At 45.2% G+C, this 19,628-nt stretch overlaps 1 protein-coding gene across 5 annotated transcripts in view; it reads right to left on the bottom strand.

Moving 5' to 3' along the window:
- The window catches only part of DCLK1 (doublecortin like kinase 1), a 307,761-nt gene that overhangs the window by 269,460 nt on the left and 18,673 nt on the right, over window positions 1–19,628 (bottom strand). For all 5 annotated transcript variants that reach the window (XM_083169785.1, XM_083169786.1, XM_083169784.1 and 2 more), the window contains one exon: window positions 9,988–10,373. In XM_083169785.1, the coding sequence (XP_083025911.1) occupies window positions 9,988–10,373 (386 nt within the window). The remainder of the gene's footprint in view (window positions 1–9,987; window positions 10,374–19,628) is intronic.

Raw genomic sequence — 19,628 nt, 5'->3', positions numbered from 1 at the left:
TTTCTGCCATTTTGGCGGAAAAAAATCGCTCCCTAATAAATGTCACCCAGGGTGTTTTGGGGCATGATCTTCACAGTGACAAAGTAGTCACATGAGACAGAGGGGTAAAATTACTAAGATAGGAGTTCTGTTGAAGATGGGATATTGCCCATAGCAAACAAACAGATTATATCTATTATCTTCTACAAGGTGCGAAATAAAAAAGTAGAATTTGATTGGTTATTATGGGCAACATCCCATCTTCAGTAGAACTCCCATCTTTTTTCCTCAGAGTATCTATATGTAAGTTAAAATTAATGTAAAACTCAGAGACAGGGGAGCGGTGTCAAGCGAGTGGCAAACAAACTATAACAGGCATAGGAGCTCTGGCCAGAGCAATAAATAATGAGTCCCCACCAATCAGAAATAGAGGAGGCTGGACAAGGGTTAAACTACAAACTAAATCCAGGTGAAGCACTTCCAGAGTTGCCAGCTCCCCATTGCAGCACAACCTGGGCGGGTCATAACACCCCCACACAAGTGTAAAACACATTCTCCCATAAAAATATATAGAACCTATATTAAATATATATATTACCTATATTAAATATGTTGTAAAATTTGATTTACAGCACAAAACACATTGGACAGAACAGTGCGAGCACAAACAGTATGGGGCAGAGCAGGAGAGACCACCTGAGCTAGAGTTACATCATTGGCTAGTGCAGTGGTCGCAAACCCATCGCTCACGAGCTACTGGTAGCTCACATAAACGATCCGGGTGACTCGACCAGCCTTCCGCTTGACTCTCCATCGCCTCTCCTTCCCCTCACTGCCCACCCCACACACAATGTAAAGCTGAAGCCGGGCAGAGAGCACTGGGCTGCTCGGCTGTATGCTGAAAGCAGGTCCGCCGCTATTTTGAATGCTTCCACTGGACCGTGTGCCAATGGGAGCTCGTCATCTGACAGCCAATCAGGAGCCAGCAGTGGTGTCTCCTGATTGGCTGCCGGATCATGAGCTGCTCCTATTGGCTCACGGTCCAGCAAGCGCATTCAAAAAAGCGGCGGACCGGCACTCCCCCTTGGCAACGAGCAATTTACCTCCCCCTTGGCAACGAGCAATTTTCCTACCCCTTGGCAACGAGCAATTCACCTTCCCTTTGGCAACGAGCAATTTACTTCCTCTTGGCAACAAGCAATTCACCTCCCCCATGGCAACATGCATCTATTCCTCCTTGGTAACGAGCATGAAACCCCTTGACATCGAGCACGTAACACCTGGCATCGGGCACGTAACACCTGGCAATGAGCATGTAGGTAAGTTGCACTTATGTGACATAATATGTAATGGAAATAATGGTGTGTGGCATATGTGTAATGGGCATCACAGTGCCTGGCATATGTGTAATGGGCATCACATTGTGTGGCATATGAGTAGTGGACATCACGGTGTGTGGCATATGTATAGTGGGCATCACGGTGTTGCTACTGTCGGTAACTGTGGGCGTTTTATATATAAGCAGTGCTACTATTGTTAGTAACTTTTGCCATTATGTATAAGCAGCGCTACTACTGTAGGCATATGCAGAAGTATTTGGGGCATTGTGTGGAGCATAATGTGTGTTGTAATATCATATGGGCATTATGGTGTGCAGCCTAGTATGTAAGGGGCATTATGGTGTGTGGCATAATGGGTAAAGGGGCAATACGGTGTGCTTCATATTGTGTAAGGGGCATCATGATGTGTGGCATAATACATGATGGGCATTACTGTGTGTGGTATAATGTGTTATGGGCATTACAATGTTATTATTACTTTTATATGGAAACGCCCCTTCCCCATGAAGCCACGCTCCAACATTTTGCTGTGCACTCTCCCTACTTTAACTGGGGTGGTCACCAATTCCCTTTCTGACAAAGAGTACCAAAATGGCTAGTTACGGCACTGGTACTGTTGTGCTACTGTGTGGTGTAATTTGGAATGGGAGTACTATTGTGCGGCCATGCCCCTTCCTTGTGAGACCACGTCTTTCTTTTGGTGTGCGCTGTCCCTTTGTAAAGTTTGGGAGAGCGCACATTTATAGTTTGCAGGAGGGCGCCAAACACACTACCACCGACCCTGGCCTGCCCACTGAAGAACGGCTTCAAAGCAGTTCTCGATGCAATGTGGCTTATAGAGGTCAATACCGGGGAACCCAGGAATCCTAGCAACTCTGGATTGAAAAAAGGGCCCGGGATTGTCCTTCATATCTGTGACCCCTGTCATCTGATTTGCGCAGTAAAGAAATGGCGGCCTTGACTTCAGAGCATCTACCTCCACTACTGATCCGATGTCCGAGGTAACAGAGCAGAGCGCAGTTTCAGATGACTGGAGCTCTCCGATCATCAGTCCCTGGTTGCAGGTAAGTGGGAGGGTTTTCATTCAAATTTTTTTGTATTTTTTTTCTTTATTCAGTCTGTGGTACAGTATATCAGACACACTTAGCTGATCGCAGGCGCTGGCTCCAAGCTCTGATTTTCCTGCCAGCAGACAGGGAAGGCTGAGTTAAAGTCGCTAACATGGGGGTGTGGAAGCCCTAATAAATCACAGGGCTCACTTCAGATTTTTTTTCACAATTCGATTTTAGTGCTTTAAGCTAATTCTCCTCCAAGTGCCCTTCATTCCTTTTCATGTTATTTAGCATCATGAGAATGCATGAAAAGGCACTTGGAGGAGAACTTCCAGATTGGAGTCATCTCCAGATTGATTGGACTAATGTATCCTCCTATCTAGTCTCCCAGATTCCCTCCTCTCCACTACTAATATGTTCTTAAATCTACTGTCCGGCTCATTTTCCTCTCTAATCATTTTACGCCTGCCACTTCAATATATATTGAGGGGGTATTCAATATGGTATTTCGACTGTCGGAATGTCCCGACATTCAGAATCCCGGGCCGTTTTCGTTTCTTCCGACGGAAACTCGACAGCCGGAATTCAATGCTCTGGCGGTCGAGTGTTGTCGAAAACAAGACCATGAATTTGACAATCTCCGACAAAACAGATCAGACTTTTTAAATTCAGATCTGTTTTGTTGGAAATTGCCTTCAATGCTGTCAGTATTGGCAGCATTGAATAGGTGAGTGCTGTTATTTTCGCCGGTAGAATTATCGGCCGGTATTGAATACCCCCTTAATCTCCCTTTAAAGTCTGGCACGCTCGTCTTGCTTTACAAATGTATTGCACCATTACTTCTTCCCACCTTCAAGATTTTGCCCATACTGCTCTCTAACACTGGACAGAGGAGGACAGAGCTTTCTTGCTAAATTTTGGTTATTTTGTCATATCCCATCTGCATGAGATGTGGATTATGATAAATATGCCCCAAAGATTCCTCCTTTGCGTTCCCTGTCTGTCACTTCTGTTAGTATTATGGGGTGTGTCAATGCCGTGGGCGAGCGGTGACAGCGAGCAGGGCTTCAACTCACCCCCCTCATACGCCAATTCCCCCTCGCTCCGTTTTTTGAGCGAGGGGGAATTGGCGTATGCGGCTCCAGAAGCAGCGAGACTCGCGGCTAAATACAGCAGGTATTCTGCATTAGCCGCGGGTCTCGCTGTTTTGGGGAATTGTCGCCGAGTGGCTGGCGAGGGGGTTAAACAGCGAGGATCGCTGGTTTTCTGCAATCCTCGCTGTTTAACCCCCTCGCCGACCGCATTGAATACTACCCTGTATCTCTGCTCAGACCAGAGTCTCTCGAAGCCGTGTAGAGCAAAACAAGAACTTGTATTTTAAGTACTTCATGAATTACCTGCACACACACACATTCAGGTCACAAAATTGCAGCTTAAGCTAACTGGGGTCCATTATAATTAACCTTGCTCAACATGTTAAGTAGTATATAGTTTAATGATGCTTCTTCTGTCTTTAAGGGAATTTCATGGCCACGCAGAAAATCATTTTCCAGTTATTTAAACACAAAGTACAGCTGCAAGCTACTTCTGCTGGTCTCATTTAGCAAAAGAATGCATACGAACCAAAGATCATTTCTAGTTTCGTGCACAATCCCTGCATTATGCAGCTCTGAGGGGGAACCCTGCCAGAGATAGCTTTCACAGTTCATGGATCACAATGTTAAGGTCAAATGACATAGATTATTGCGGATTTGCAGACTGCTAAATGATTGTGATACAAATCATACAATCTAATATTAAATCTCTAGACTTTTATACCAGCAAAAGAGATGGTAGAATAGGCAATGGTTATTAATACCCCTTTTACACCAAAACGCCGGGGTGCACCCGGCTTCATGCGGCGCTGCATGAAGAAGCCTCGTAGGCGAAACACGTGTACAGCCGCCCCCCACGTCACCCAGTGAACCAGCAGTAGGACTACTCACGATCGGCTTCCCCAGTCAACCAGCCGCATACCCGGACAGCCGCGTCAGGCACCTACAGCGCGCTATCGCGGCTCTCTACTCCGTGACCCCTCAGCCGGCATCCTGTGTATACAGAAGCCTCCCAGCAATCCACCGCCGACAGAAGCCTCAACTCACCTGCCGGAGACCCAGCAGGTTCAGGTATCGGAGTAACGCCAGACCAGCGTCTGCGTTTTGCTCCGCTCTATGTGACAATATTCAACCTATGTCTGACTATCTGCCAATAATAGCTTCTAAGTGATACGCTGCACCGCTGACTACTATTCACTGTGACAGCGTTCACCTATCATACTGCGCTATATCACATCATCTGTGTTCCTCTGTATATGACTATCTCTTAAAACCAGCACTGTAAATATACACTGCATCACCAGCTCTTTATATCTATCTGGATATAATCTCTACGTGTGCGGAGGAGTATCTTCCTAAGCAGTCATCAGCAGGAGTCATTAGAGGTTATACCACAGATATCTACCTTGCATGCTCTTTATATCTATCTGGATATAATCTCTAAGTGTGCAGAGGAGTATCTTCCTAAGCAGTCATCAGCAGGAGTCATTAGAGGTTACACCACAGATATCTACCTTGCATCATAAGTGTACCTAGAACCATTTTTTTCAGCAGACAGGAGTATCAGGTTAATTAACCTGCACAACCCAAGCAAGTGGTCATTAAGTACTACCTAAACTGTTTGCGCCATTTGATAAATTCTATACCGCGCTACTTCCGCTGGGCCACCGTGCCATTCTATTTGCGGGCACTGTCATAATTTACTATTGCAAAGTATATCGGGTTCCATAAGCAGTTGACTGAAGCCGCTGTTTTGTGACCCAGGTCCCCACTTAGTATACCACCATACCTCACTGGTCTGCCCAACACCCTTCCGAATTTGGAAGCCAAGCAGTGAAGGGCCTGGACAGTAACCGGGTGGGTGACCCCTGGTGAAGTCCAGGTGTGGTATCATTTTCTGTGGGGTCCTGGTGTTGCTACAATAGTGGTTTTGGAGCCGCCTACTGCTCTGTGTTCCTGATAAAATTAGCCATTTGAGCAAAAAAATTGTATCTGTATGACGTGGGGTAGCGAATCCCCCATATAAATATTTTCCGGGGATCTAACTCATTTTGCAGCCTACGATCACTCTGGTTTTTGTACCTGAGATGATGAAATGCAACAAATGATATACAAAAGTGTGATTTAAATTATCTTTAATTTTCTTTTTGAAATATAATATCGTATTATATTGCATAGCATATAATCACACGACAAAACCTAACCAAATATAATGTAACATATTTTTTCATTGCGCCACTTCTTTTTATTGAGTTCACTAATAAAAGCTAAGTTTTAAACAAATTCTATTACCCACCATTTAACACTAACTAACAACAAAAGAGTGCGCCCACAAAGCGTTTACTGCCTAACACTGTTAATATGTAAGGCAAAAATAATTCACTGGGCCTGGATGAGACCCCAACTGTGCCCCTGACATCTGCCGTTCTGTCTGGAGTTGTACAGACCTTTATTGCGATAAGACGTCCACAGTAAGAAATGCCTTTAATAAGCTCGCATTTATCTTGATTGGGTCTCAGCCCAAATTCACGTAATCTCGTGAGTACACTTTAAAGATTGTTTAAATAATCTTCATGATCTTTTCCTGCAATAACATCACTGAGGTAATACAGAGTAGCAGGTATTTCCTGTAACATTTCATGGCTCTCTGCCACATTGCTGGAGCTGAAGCTATTCCAAAGCGAAGAACCGTTACTGAAACCAACCGTTTGTCTGTTTATTGTCTGGTTTTTCGATGATGCATCTTCAGTTTCCAAACTTGTCTTTAATCTATTTCTGTAAAGCATTTTCCTCCTGACAAACTGCAAACAGGTCCTCAGCCTATTGCAGTGGTTCCCAAACTGTGTGCCGTGGCTCCCTGGGGTGCCTCAGGACACTTGAAGGGGTGGCCCGGGTTGGTGGTGCAGGACCAATTCAAATTATTTATGGTTAATTATTTATAGGCAAAACCAGTTCTGGTGGCTTCCAATCATAAAATGTGTACAGACAGAAGCTAATACTGCCCTTTACCACATAACTGAACATAAGAATCGATACTGCCCTTTACCACAGATCGCATATAAACTCAATCTATATGTATTTTTTTTTTGGCCTAGGGTGCCGTGAAAAAATTCTGATACTGTAGGTGCCTTGGGAACCCCTGGTCTATTGTATTGGTCATTGTACTGTCGTTGTACAGTGTAGCACTGGACTTTATTTACAGTCTGCATACACTGGGTGGGGGGGATTCAAGATCGCTTGTATCAATTCAAATTCAGCCCCGATGGTCCAGACAGCGCATGGCTTTTGCGAGTTACACACTCGCTGGGCATTTCACTGCAGGCAGGGAGGGCCGGGGTGGATGGTGGCGAAAATGGGGCTCTCCCAACGTTTCATGGGCAACCCCATGAAAATGCTGGGCATTCCCATGGGTAAGCGGGTGGGCTGATGCTGGCTGAGGGCAAGAGGCTGATGTCACAGCGCTGTCAGCCGCCTGCCCCGTCTTCATCCAATCACTCGTAAATAAAACTCAGTTGAGATTGACTTTTATTTGCGAAGGCAGGAGAAATCGATGGTTGGCGGCCATCGAATATCTCCGGCTAGCAGAGGCAAGGGAATTCAGTGGCGGGGAAGGGGGGGCGGATTGGCAAGGCAGTGGGCGGCTTCTCAGGCACTCGGTAGGCAACTAACACCTGAATTAGGGCCTGTAGGTGAATGTTTACTCTTTTTAATACTGGATCTATGGGAGTGACATTTCCACGATAGAGGTGACAAAGGGCCCCATTCAGACCTAAAGGCATGACTGCAAATTCGAACAGTGGCCGATTATCGATACACTGCGCATGCAGACGGCCCTCAGTACGTATGAGTGAGGCCATCCAGCGATTAACCCCTGCAACTATTTCTATACACACGCCATTCTCAAGAGGACTGACAGGAAGTAGGCGTCTGGCTGTGGAAACCGGTGCTAAGAAAAACGCAGGCGTGCCAGAAGAAACCGTTAGGCGTGCCTGTTTGTTTTAGGGAAAGGGTGTGTGACGTCAGCTTAAGCCCAGATATGCCCTTTTCCATCGCACTGCTGAGCAAACCCAAGGCTACGCGGCGCCTGCAGTGACTTGTGGCCAGTGTCAAAATGATTCGATGGTGGGCCTGTTACGGTGGGTTTTATACATATTTGCATGACTGTGAAAGGATATGTAGCCGTACACATCCATACACACAGCGTGGACATTCGCAAGGCAGGACCAGGTCTGAATTGGGCCCAAAATTCCTACATTTTCAAGTGTCCCCAGCTTTCCGCCCTTTTTTTGCATAGCACATAGTATAGTATAGAATAAGCTTTGTGAATGGTCATTGTGGCTTTGACTTGGCAGTGCCGGGGTGTATGGCTGCCCCATTATTATTTTTGTTTTGGGTAGTGCTGAAAGCAAGCAGTGGTGGGTTTTACTGAAGACAACTCACCGGAACTTCTAGGCACTATCCATGTGACAGAGCCAGACTTACCACATCCAGCCCCGTGAACTGGGCGGACCAGATCTTCTTGACATGATTTGCTAACTCCGTCATCGTGACCCTGCCCATCACTGCATAATGGCAGAAATGGTGGCATTGAGTAGCCGGAGCTGTTTCATGCCTCCTATACCTCAAACCTAATGTTGCAAAAATATGACTGACAATTTTTGTGCCACTTAATTGACTTATATGGGTTACACTTCCCATTTAATACTGTATGTGCGGTTTCTATTGCATAATATTTAACTTTATTTTAGAAAAATTGTTGATGTTTTTTGCTTGTATTTTTTAAGTGAATTGTTTTTTATATAACTGTTCCTTCATTAACACATCCAAATGAATCTATGAAGATTCAACAAAGCCCAACTTGTAGATCACTTCTCTGTAACAAAATATACCATCACCATCTTATTCAGTTCAACTCACAATACAAATCTGCATAATCATTAAAGCAAATATCTGGACAGGTGACATTGCAATCAGCTGTGATTATTTAATATACTGTACATTATTTACTAGCGTGTAAGAGATAAACGAGGTTATTCTTTTCGGAGCGCTGCTTTCCTGATGCGCATCTCTGCACATGTGCATACGCTGGGTGCGGAGTGCTAGTTGGCTGTCCTGTTCGTACCTACCAGAGCGGGAGGGGGGCATGGGGTAGCGGTGAGGGAACGCACCCATGGGAACTCCCAGCGGATGTCAGCTGCCCGCCCTGTTCCCGAACAGGGAGCATGTAAAGCGAAGACTTATGTTTGCGTGCTATTTCAAAATCATTTGATGGACGGCGCCCATCCTTTCGCAGCCGTGCGGGGAGCTTGGTGAGCGAGGCGGGGGGTGGGGGGGGGGGGGCAGCTGTGTTTTAATCCACACGTACTGCTGTGAAATTCACTGCATTGCATGTGGACCAGAATAAAGTCCAAAGTACCAACCAATTAGCTCTAAACTGTCATTTTTCAAACACAGCCTCTAAAATGTAAGGCAAAAGCTAATTGGCTGGTACTTTCTCTCAAAGGGCGAGATTTACTAAGCCTTGAAAAGTGATAAAATGGAGAGTGATAAACCACCAGCCAATTAGCCCCTACCTGTCATTTTTCAAACACAGCTTGTGACACGGCAGGTAGGAGCTGATTGGTTGGTTGTTTATTACTCTCCATGTGATCACTTTTCAAGCTTAGTACATCTGGCCCATAATGTTATCTCTCTCCGAGCTTTGAAAAGTACCCTCCTATGTCTTTGGAGCTATTGTAAAATGCATTACAATATAGGAGATAAAAAGAAGAGCTACCAGTCCACACAGTAGCTGAAATACAGAATGACCCTTTATTTGTACAGTACAGTAATATAAAAGCTATACTATATATGTAATGCATATTTGAAAGGGCATTATATAATATATTGAACATTTTTGCTTCAAATGTTATAGAGAGCACCTAATGTAATTTCCAGGATGGCAATAAGGTACAGTAAAGGCAGATATAATATAGCACACTATACCTGTGCCTACTAAGTAGAATGTCCATACAGTACTTCCTCCTCAGTTCATATTACCTCGGCAGTACTACAGAGCGAGTAAGGTCTGTACTAGACGGTCAAAAATTCAACATAAGTTTTTCATGACTATTTCTTTGAAATCGACTTGTTCTTAGCTAAGCACCGTGCCCGTATAAGTTTGCGTGGTACAATTATGGGGTGTCCATGTTGAGCTATGTCTACATAGGCACCCCAAAAAAAAAATCATGTCGAATTTTTGACTTATCTTCATTTTAAATGCCGTCATTTCAACCGTGTCAGTATTTTGACCATGTTGGCATAATGTCAGTATTTTGACCATCGGTCAAGGTTGGTCGGTATTTCGACTGTTGGTATTTTGACTGTACGTAAATCATACTGAACCCTTGGAAGGAACTGCAGGTCTGTAGATACAGGATAGGGCTGAAATCAGCCATCTGCACAAGGTTTGTGTCTCATTGATTGTTGCACATGTATTACTTGTTAACATGTGTGATTTCCCTGTTAGAAAATAGTACTGACCTTCAACAAGCTGATCCAGGGAGGTAATCTTCTTGTTTCCATCCGCTGTGTAGATCGTTCTCACTCCCTGGGGTAGATTCACATTATCGGAAAGAGTTCTGGTCAGATCAGCCAGGAGAGCCTCAAATGATCGGAAACGATCAGCGGAAATGGCATAGACAATCCCTTTGAAATAACGGTCGCCATTGCGGTAGAATCGCACTTTCTTAGCTTTCTTCTCCGAGCTCAGGGCTTGCAGAGTACGGGTCCGGTAAAAACTACAGTGGGCACTATGGGTCGGGCTTGGTAGCCCATTGGCTCGGGACCCCCTGCTGTACCTTTGCGCTTTATCGCGCTCGTCAAAATGCTCAAGTTCCATGTCACGCCCCAAGGACATTGTAGAGAATCTGTAACGAAAACAGAAGAAAACAAAGAAGGTTTTTCAATGAAGGATTAGGAACAAACTCCTCATTCTCCACATAGAAACGCAAGCGATTGTCACATAATTGTTCTAAATTACTTATCCTGGGCTGCACTAACCTCACACTACCACGGTTACTATTTCGGTAGCAGGGCATGACTAATAACACTGCCTTGCTTTATTCACATATATATATCTGGTAGTGAATCATTATTGAATCAGTTTCTCCTTAAAAAAAAAATAAAATAAACCACAATACACATTTCATTTTAAAAATGATCCACAGTGTGTTAGGGACAGAAAGAGAAACAACTGCTGAAATGCTATTGAAATGCAAATGAGGAAAGCACACTGTAGCTGCACATAATGTGTATGGAAGTTATTTATAACTAGGATGATCAAAACAATAAATTCATGCGTGTACACTATTGCTGCAGTGGCGCTAAGCAGCCCTCCTCTGCGTGTCAGGGCCTCTGTATCTTAGTCGCAATGGGGCCCATTTATCAAGGAATATTACCGTCAATTACAAAGGAATATTACCGCCAATTACCAAGGAATATTACCGCCCCGGATCGCATTGTAAAATGCGATCCCATCGGTGGGATGTATGATGCCGGAGGCTCCGAAAACAGCCCGTCCATGCGATGCCCGGAGCTGGAAGCCGGGGGGTCTGCGCATGCGCGGTTAACACTGACCCCCTTCTGACCCTGCTGACCGCAGTGCCGCTAGGGCAGTACGATCCCGTAGCCATAGGCTACAATGGGCTATCGCCATCTCAGAATGGTGATAGCCCAGGGGTGCGAAGTCAGGCTGCCCAATGTTCATACATTCCTGCTGCGGTCCCCTTTTGATACTATAGGGGTCTACTTAATATTTGCGGTTAACCCCCGATGGGTGTTTTCGGGGATTTAGCCGCAATTATTCGTTGATAAATGTGCCCCAATGCGATGTGATAGAACCACTTCACTAGACTGCACCAATGAATTGGATATGTATGTGACACTTGTACATCTGTGTGCAAATGAGTCTGAATGTGTATATAACGGGCTATGATGTCAAAGCATTTTCTCATGTCAAGTTCCGTTGTGCTTCATGTGTAACTTGGTAACGTCACATCACATAGTGTGCACCCGGCTTTATAGTATGGATGATAGATGTAAGTGGACACATCAGTGTGGCAGGATGGGTTAGTGTGAGACCACGGGGGGGGGGGGGGGGGGGGGGGAGGTGTGTTAAGGTTTAGGCACTAGAGGGAGGGTTAGGGTTAGGCTGTGGGTTAGGTACTAAGGAGGCATGATTAGGGCTAGGCTATGGGGGGTTTTGCATGGTTTGGATTACGCACTAAGGGGGAGGCTTGGGGCTAAGCTGTGGGGGGAGAGGGTTAGGCTGAAGGTATGGTTAAGGGGGAGGAAGGGTTAGCATATTTACATAAATCAGGCATGTCCAAACTATGGCCCTCCAGCTGTTGTGAAACTGCAAAGCCCATCATGCCTTGCCACAGTTTTTCTAGTAGGGAATGCTGAACTCTGGCAATGCATGCTGGGATGTGTAGATACACAACAGCTGGAGGGCCTCAGTTTGGACATGCCTGACCTAAATGGTTTCGAGATCCTAACCATTAGGATGCCACTGTCGGTCTTCTGACAGCCGGCATCCTAAGACCCGAGATCCTGATAGCTTTCTGCGACACAATATAACAGATGACACAATGGACAAATAATTCAGGTTTGTTATGTAAATCACTTGAAATATTATTACATATGTTTTTATATAAGGGGGTTTCAATGTGTGCACACATCTATTAAATGCATCTCTTTCTAACCGCATTGAAGCCTGTGAAGATTCAACGTTTTAAAAAGTTGAATCTGCATTGTGAAAAACGGCTGCAGAATTGTCGAGTACACGGCCGTTTTGGACAAAATACACTTGGATTCGACAATCGAACTGTCAGAATGCTTCGAACAGTCAAAGATTGAATTCCGACTGTCAAATTGACGTCGGATTGGCCGAAATTCCGACTGTCGGAAACGTTCCGATAGTCCAAAAAAAATTGAATTCACCCCATAGTGTCCAAATGTGTTAATTTGTTCTTGAATAACAAGAGAGTATACTAGGCTATAAAAATACTTAAATATACAGTTGTTTTCCAAAACTAGCATTAACAACCAGTTACTTATTTTAGATGCACCTCACTACTGGCGTGCCACACGTTTTTATTGTGGCGGGCTGTAAAACAAACAGAACAATGATAAATATGACTATTTTGCACAGTGTGGGTTTTGAATTCTGAAATCCACTTGTAATTAGATTTTGTTTTGAATCCATCTTGTAATCCTATGGGACATGTCACTTCTAGTCATCTCCCCCCGTACACTGCTGGCGCAGAGGGATTTCTCTGCCACAAAATCAGATGTCACCCTGTTGGCCCTGGAATTTTAAGTATGTGACTGTGGTTTGAATTGACATCAGAACAAGCTCAAATTTAATACACGTATCCAAGCATATTAAAGCGTGACGCAGGCATGTAGAGTATGTATTATTGAGGGATAAGACACAAACATTAGAGTCCTCATAATTAATGACAGCTGCCTTGTTAATCTATACTACAAATATATGTGGTCGGCAACGTACTTAAAGGAACTTTTCCAATACCTGCAAATGTATAGGCTTCTGATCTCCCCAGCTTAGATTTCTGTATACATTGCTTCATGGAGGTTGTTGTATTTGTATCTACCAGGTACTTCATTTTAATTTAGTGTAGAACTTTTCCAGCATCTGCCCAGTGCATTGACTATTACTGTATACGCTGAAGTATGAGATGTACCTAAGGGCAATGCATGTCTATCTTGATGCCTTAAGCTTGGTACACACTATTGGGCCGTATTCAATTGTTGCCTGTCACTACTCCCATGCCGGCAGTATTTAATTGCTTCTTCCAGTCTAACATCATTTTATTTTGCTACCCCGGGGGTGGCGAGCTGAAATGCTCGAAAATTCACCAGTTTTAGTGCTTAAATGGGTGGTGCACTATGAAGGTTACACTGTGGAAGGTGAGCCATAGTAGTAGTATGATATACCCTATATGGAAACATCCATGTGAATCACATCCTGCTCACTCAGGAACCATCTGGGGCGCACTATCAGGGCCGCCATCAGGGGGTGCTATGGGGACAACTGTCCCAGGCTCGACCTCTCTGACAGAGGGTACAGCTCTACCCTTGCATCCGCCAGCAACCCCTTGCACTTGACTGATTACAAAACCCGGAGCCGCATTCAACAGCGGTGGCGACGGGCTGCGGTTAGTCTGTAGCCCGCCCCACCGCACATACAGAGACGAGCCCCATGACCGGAGCGCGGTCGCTCCAACTTTCATTGTGAATCAGAGGAGCACCGCTGTCTGCTGTCTAGTGGGCAGCAAGGTCTAAGAAGCCGGGAGCCTCCTCCCACAGGAAGCCCCCATTGCATGGCATAGCACACAGTGGGGTGCAAGTACCCTGTTGGAGGAAGGGGGAGTACATGATAAAACCACCTTTGCAGGGAACCAAAGAAAGGGAGGACATTTGGGAATCATTATTTTGATAAAATCACAAATGTCCTAGTCTAATGGGAGCAGTATGGGAGGGTGTGAGAAAGTGGGGAGCACATTGAAGTCCACTGGAAGTGTTCCTACTGAGGCCGACCCATGAAATTTTGGGAAGCTGATAACGTGGTTGGAACTTACTGTAAATCATTCCTGGATAACAGCACTACATTTGCCGGCTAATAGAGCAATGGTGATTAGACTTATGAATGATCTTTGGTGCTGTGTTATTTCCCACCTACAACTCTGCTTTAGATCATCAATTAGGATTACACTGAAAATACAAATTTTCCAATAGGGGCATATTTATCAAAGGCACAATCACTCTCTAATGGACAAAACCATGCACTGCAGGTGGGGCTGATGTAACATGTGCAGAGAGAGTAAAGGCCCCCATACATTAGTCCGACTGATTTCCCCCTGCAGCTCCCCGGGAGGGGGACACACGATTTAGCACTTGATGTGCCAAGTTTTGCAAATGATACATCGCATGCGATGTATCATTTGCAACTCCCGGGGAGCTGCAATGTGGAACGAGCAGGGGGGAAGGGGACATCGAGGTGGCGGGCGGGGGATGCTGCAAGGCGGCTGGGGGGACGGACGCACGCTGCAAGTAGTGCGGACGCTGCGGGGGACACAGGCGGCAGTAACATAGAGCCGGGCGGGGGGAGCCAGGAGCTGTCAGTACTGAAAAAAAAAGCCCATACAATGAATGGGCAGCCTGTGATTGGCTGAGCGCTCTCTCAGCCAATTGCTGACAGGCTGAGAGAGCGCTCAGCCAATCACAGGCTGCCCGTTCATTGTATGGGCTTTTTTTTTTTTCAGTGCTGACAGCTCCCGGCTCCCCCCGCCCGGCTCTATGTCACTGCCGCCTGTGTCCCCCGCAGCGTCCACACTACTAGCGGCATGTTACCCCCCCTACCCGGACGGAGCATGACAGCTCCCTGCTCCGGCTCCCCCTGCCGCCCCCCTCCCTCGCCGGCGTCTCCCGCCCCCCTACCTCGCCGACGCCCTCAGAGTCCCCAAGGCTGCACATAAGATTTATCTTATGTGCAGCCGGTCCGACATCCCGACTCAAACTCGATGCGCACGGGACCGCGCATCGGGTCGGACCGGGTGTCAAAACCTGCGATTTGGTCCGATTTCACTGCCCGATCCATCTGGATCGGGTGAAATCGGGGCCAAATCGCATAGTATATGGCGGCCTTTAGATTTGGGTGTTTTATTGTTTCTGTGCAGGGTAAATACTGGCTGCTTTATTTTTACACTGCAATATAGATATCAGTTTGAAGTAGGGTTACCACCTTGCCCCTTTAATTCCGGACACATATTAATTACACAGGTTCTGTGGAAGTTTAAAACCAGGTGAAATGGAGTCTTGAAGTCAGCCAGCCACAGAACCTGTGTAATTAATATGTGTCCGGAATTAAAGGGGCAAGGTGGTAACCCTAATTTGAAGTACACCCCCCACCCAAATCTAACTCTCTCTGCACATGTTACATCAGCCCCACCTGCAGTGCACATGGTTTTGTCCATTAGAGAGTGATTGTGCCCTTCCAAGTGAATCAGAATAACCCCCAAAGTGCGGAGAGATAAAATACCAACATATCAGCTGCTGTCATTTTTCAAACACAACCTGTAAAATGACAGAAAGCTGATTGGTTAGTCCAGTGGTTATCAACCTCGGTCCTCAAGTACCCCCCAACAGTTCACATTTTCCAGGTCACCCGGCAGGTGCACAGGTGCACTCATTAATCACTGACACATTTTAAAAGATCCACAGGTGGAGCTAATTATTTAAATTGTGATTCTGTGAGGAGACCTGGAAAACAATAAATATTGGAGGTACTTGAGGACCGAGGTTGAAAACCACAGGGTTAGCACTCTCCACATTATCTCTCTCCAAGCTTTGCTAAATCTCCCTCTTTCACTGTAATTTATGTAACTATAACGATACATACGCATACCTCCCAACATGACCCTCTCCAGGAAGGACACAATGCTCTGTTTCTGGACTTTCCTCTTAATGTATCATTACCATCACCTGTTTTCAACAGGTTTACTAATAAGAAAGGTTTTTCTCCACAGGTGATGGTAATCATACATTATGAGGAAAGTCCAGAAGCAGAGCATTGTGTGTCCCTCCTGGAGAGGGTCATGTTGTGACTCAGGTATGCATACGATTTGTAGAAAGTGATGGTGCCAGCAGTCAAATTGTCTACAACAAATTGTTGAAGGGAGAATGCCGACGCAGACACAGTTATAATGTTATTTAAAGCATGTTAACCATGTTGTCCATACATACCTCCCAACATGACCCTCTCCAGGAGGGACACATTGCTCTGCTTCTGCACTTTCCTCTTAATTTATAATTATCATCACCTGTATTGAAGCACCTTTCTTAGCAATTTACCTGCTCAACACAGGTGATGGTAATCATACAGTAAGAAGGAAGTCCAGGAGCAGAGCATTGTGTCCCTCCTGGAGAGGGACATGTTGGGAGGTATGTCCATATACTGTAGCTTTAAGCCATGGTTGCCTACCTAACCCTCTCCTTCAGGGAGAAAATGCTCTGTTCCTGGACTTCCCTGGTAATGTATGATTGCCATCACCTGTGGTGAAACACCTTTCTTATCAATTACCTAGCTCCTCACAGGTGATGGCAATCATACATTACCAGGGAAGTCCAGGAGCAGAGCATTTTCTCCCTGAAGGAGAGGATCAGGTAGGTAACCCTGCTTTACGCATGATAGTAAAATATCATGTTTAAATGGAATCGGTACATCTGTCAGAACAGACTTAGGTCTACAGTCATTAGGTCGACCCCGGAAGGTCGACTGTCCCCAAGGTCGACAGGGTTAAAGGTCGACATGGCTCAAGGTCGACATGACTTAAGGTCGACATAGGCCAAGGTCGACAGTCATTAGGTCAACATGCGTTTTCACTGTTTTTTTGGGCCCGAATGTCGACACAGTCGACAAGGACACAGTTGGAGTCGAACCGCATCCCCTTGCTTCGGGCACGGTGCCTCGCTGCGCTCGCCACACTATTTTATCCACCACGCCCTAGTGGATGGTAGGGCATGAAATACCGCCTGTCGGCACATGTCGGCTCTAAAAACAGTGAAAAACTCATGTCGACCTAATGACTGTCGACCTAAAATCATTTCGACATTGGCCCACGTCGACCTTAAGTCATGTCGACCTTGAGCCATGTCGACCTTTAACCCTGTCGACCTTGGGGACAGTCGACCTTCCGAGGTCGACCTAATGACTGTCGACCTAAGTCTGGTCTGACAGATGACCGTTTACCGTTTCAGTGCCAACACTGTTAAAATGTTTTAAATAACATTGCAACTGCGTCGGCATTCTCCCATCAACATTAAGCTGCTGACAATTTGGCTGTCGACAGCACAACTGTCCACAAATCGGATGTATCAATATAGTTACATAATTAACAGTGCGCCTGAATTCTCCCATCGACATAACTTTGTCGACATCATAATGAAACACTCTGTAACTATATCCTGTTATATAATACTGACATTTCCATTACAGCACTCTCATATTTAAACAATGGCTTAAAATCTAGGGCAACGCGTCTGCAGAGACCTTAAACAGGTGTCTCATATTTCACAATGACATCCAGTTTGTTTAAGACCTGGCAGCATCACTAGGAGAGATCAACTTATCACTTGGTGAGACAGACATCTGGCTTTGGATGAAGAATTGCTGGTTAGGAGGGTCCTCGGAGCAATGACAACTACTTTTATGGTAGTTTAGGGGTTTGGGCTTATCTTTACAGATAATATTAAAAGAATGTGATCTCAATATGTTACAACTAGGTTGGAAAAGGCTTTGTACAATGGTCATTGACCTTGCGTAGTATCATTGTGACCTTTGTGCCATCTGCTAGTAAACAATATGCCATTCCTCTTGACTACTCCCCCTGAATGGGCATTGTCTTTATTGATGCATACATCTGTGCACTCTGTATATGTCCCCTAGTTTATGAGTCTGCAGTTTATCTCTCTATTATACTTGATGGACGCCAGGAACTGGATGCATACACGAAGGAAGCCCCAGCTCATGGTTTTTCTGCTTTCATTATTCTCTGACATCTACAACAGCTGGTAAGTGTATAGTGATCAGTGCAATGGATGTAAGCGTACTGTCATGGAGGAAGCAATGACGGAATACAGCATATCAGTGACTAATAACGGGTGCAACTGGTTAGCAAGCTTGCAGAAAATCACTTCTAAAAGAGTGTTTATTCCTATGACAACGCATTATCATTTCCAAAGGCTGCGTATGACAACTAGATCATCTTCGATAAATGTTTAAGTGAAAATAAAGTCACATGTTCCTTCTACAGCAGGCATTCCCAACCACGGTCCTCAAGGCACACCAACAGTGCAGGTTTTGTAGATATCCAGGCTTGAGCAAAGGTGACTTAATTGTATCTGAGGGATTCTGATTAAACCATCTGTGCTGAAGCCTGGACACCACTTAAACCTGCACTGTTGGTGTGCCTTGAGGACCGTGGTTGGAAATGCCTGTTCTACAGTCTCCAACACAGGAAGTGCTGGTTTTATTACACAGAACCGTACGTGCTACACACTCTTGTAGCACAAATTCCGCACACAATTTAAGATTTAGCTTTTAACATAAGAATCTATAGTGGTTGTTCAAAAGGCCGTTGATTCTGGGCCTAATCAGAATTTTCAAATTGAGTGATTATCAAACATTACACATGGGCGCCGGCAGCGTTCGCATTGCACATGTACAGGGTCAGAAAAATTATCCACACGCAGAGAAGACACAGAGTAGCCACAGTTTCCCTGAAGTCAGAGTTTAGGGGTGGAAACACATTGTTTCTGGGTGTGTTTGTGAGAACGGGGAGTGCCCAGGGGTTGCTTGGGAAGGTCTCTAACGTCAGCAATGACTATTTCCAGCCTGATCCTTAAGCAGATTAGTGGAAGCCCTAGACTGGCGCAAATGGAAAAAAAACTGTTCGATGGTTCCATTTTTGCAAATGGATCGCTATTTATGATGCTTTTTGCAAGGAGTGTTTTTTCTTTCTGTCTAGGTACTGGCTTTCTGCTCACTGCGAATTCTGTTTAGCGATCCATGCTGAAGTAAGCTGTCTGTCCAAGGTATTGTAAATAATAAGATATATATATATATATATATATATATATATATATATATATATATATAGTAGATAATCAGTAAAAACAACACTGGTTATGCCTAATATTTTAGCAAAGTGATTTTTACCATAATGAGCAGTATAGAAACAAAGGGCCTAGTTTAGAGATGGACACAGCGGCTGCCTATTTTGCCATAGATGCATCTGTGTCTTTATAGTAATGCCGCTACAGAATTGAGATACCCACTTGCAGCAATTCTGTCCACTGCATCTTTAGACACCATATTGCATGCACTGCATGCTGCACCACTGCAGACGCAGTTGCTATATCTGAGTATGGCATCCTGTGTGAGCAGCTGTGTGTCCTTAATGTAGTTGCTGTCAGCGGCATGCCAACATCGGCTTCACCCGCCCCCCCCTTCCACGCAACCTCCCAGGAACACCCACTAAATTTCACAGACCATCTTTCAAATTCTGTGCAGTGTCTCTGTGTATGGACCCCCATGATTT

Source organism: Crinia signifera, chromosome 2 (assembly GCF_055691185.1).
Source record: "Crinia signifera chromosome 2, ASM5569118v1, whole genome shotgun sequence".
NCBI lineage: Eukaryota > Metazoa > Chordata > Amphibia > Anura > Myobatrachidae > Crinia > Crinia signifera.
Note: the sequence above shows the minus strand (reverse complement) of the source record. Positions and strands in the feature narration are given on the sequence as shown.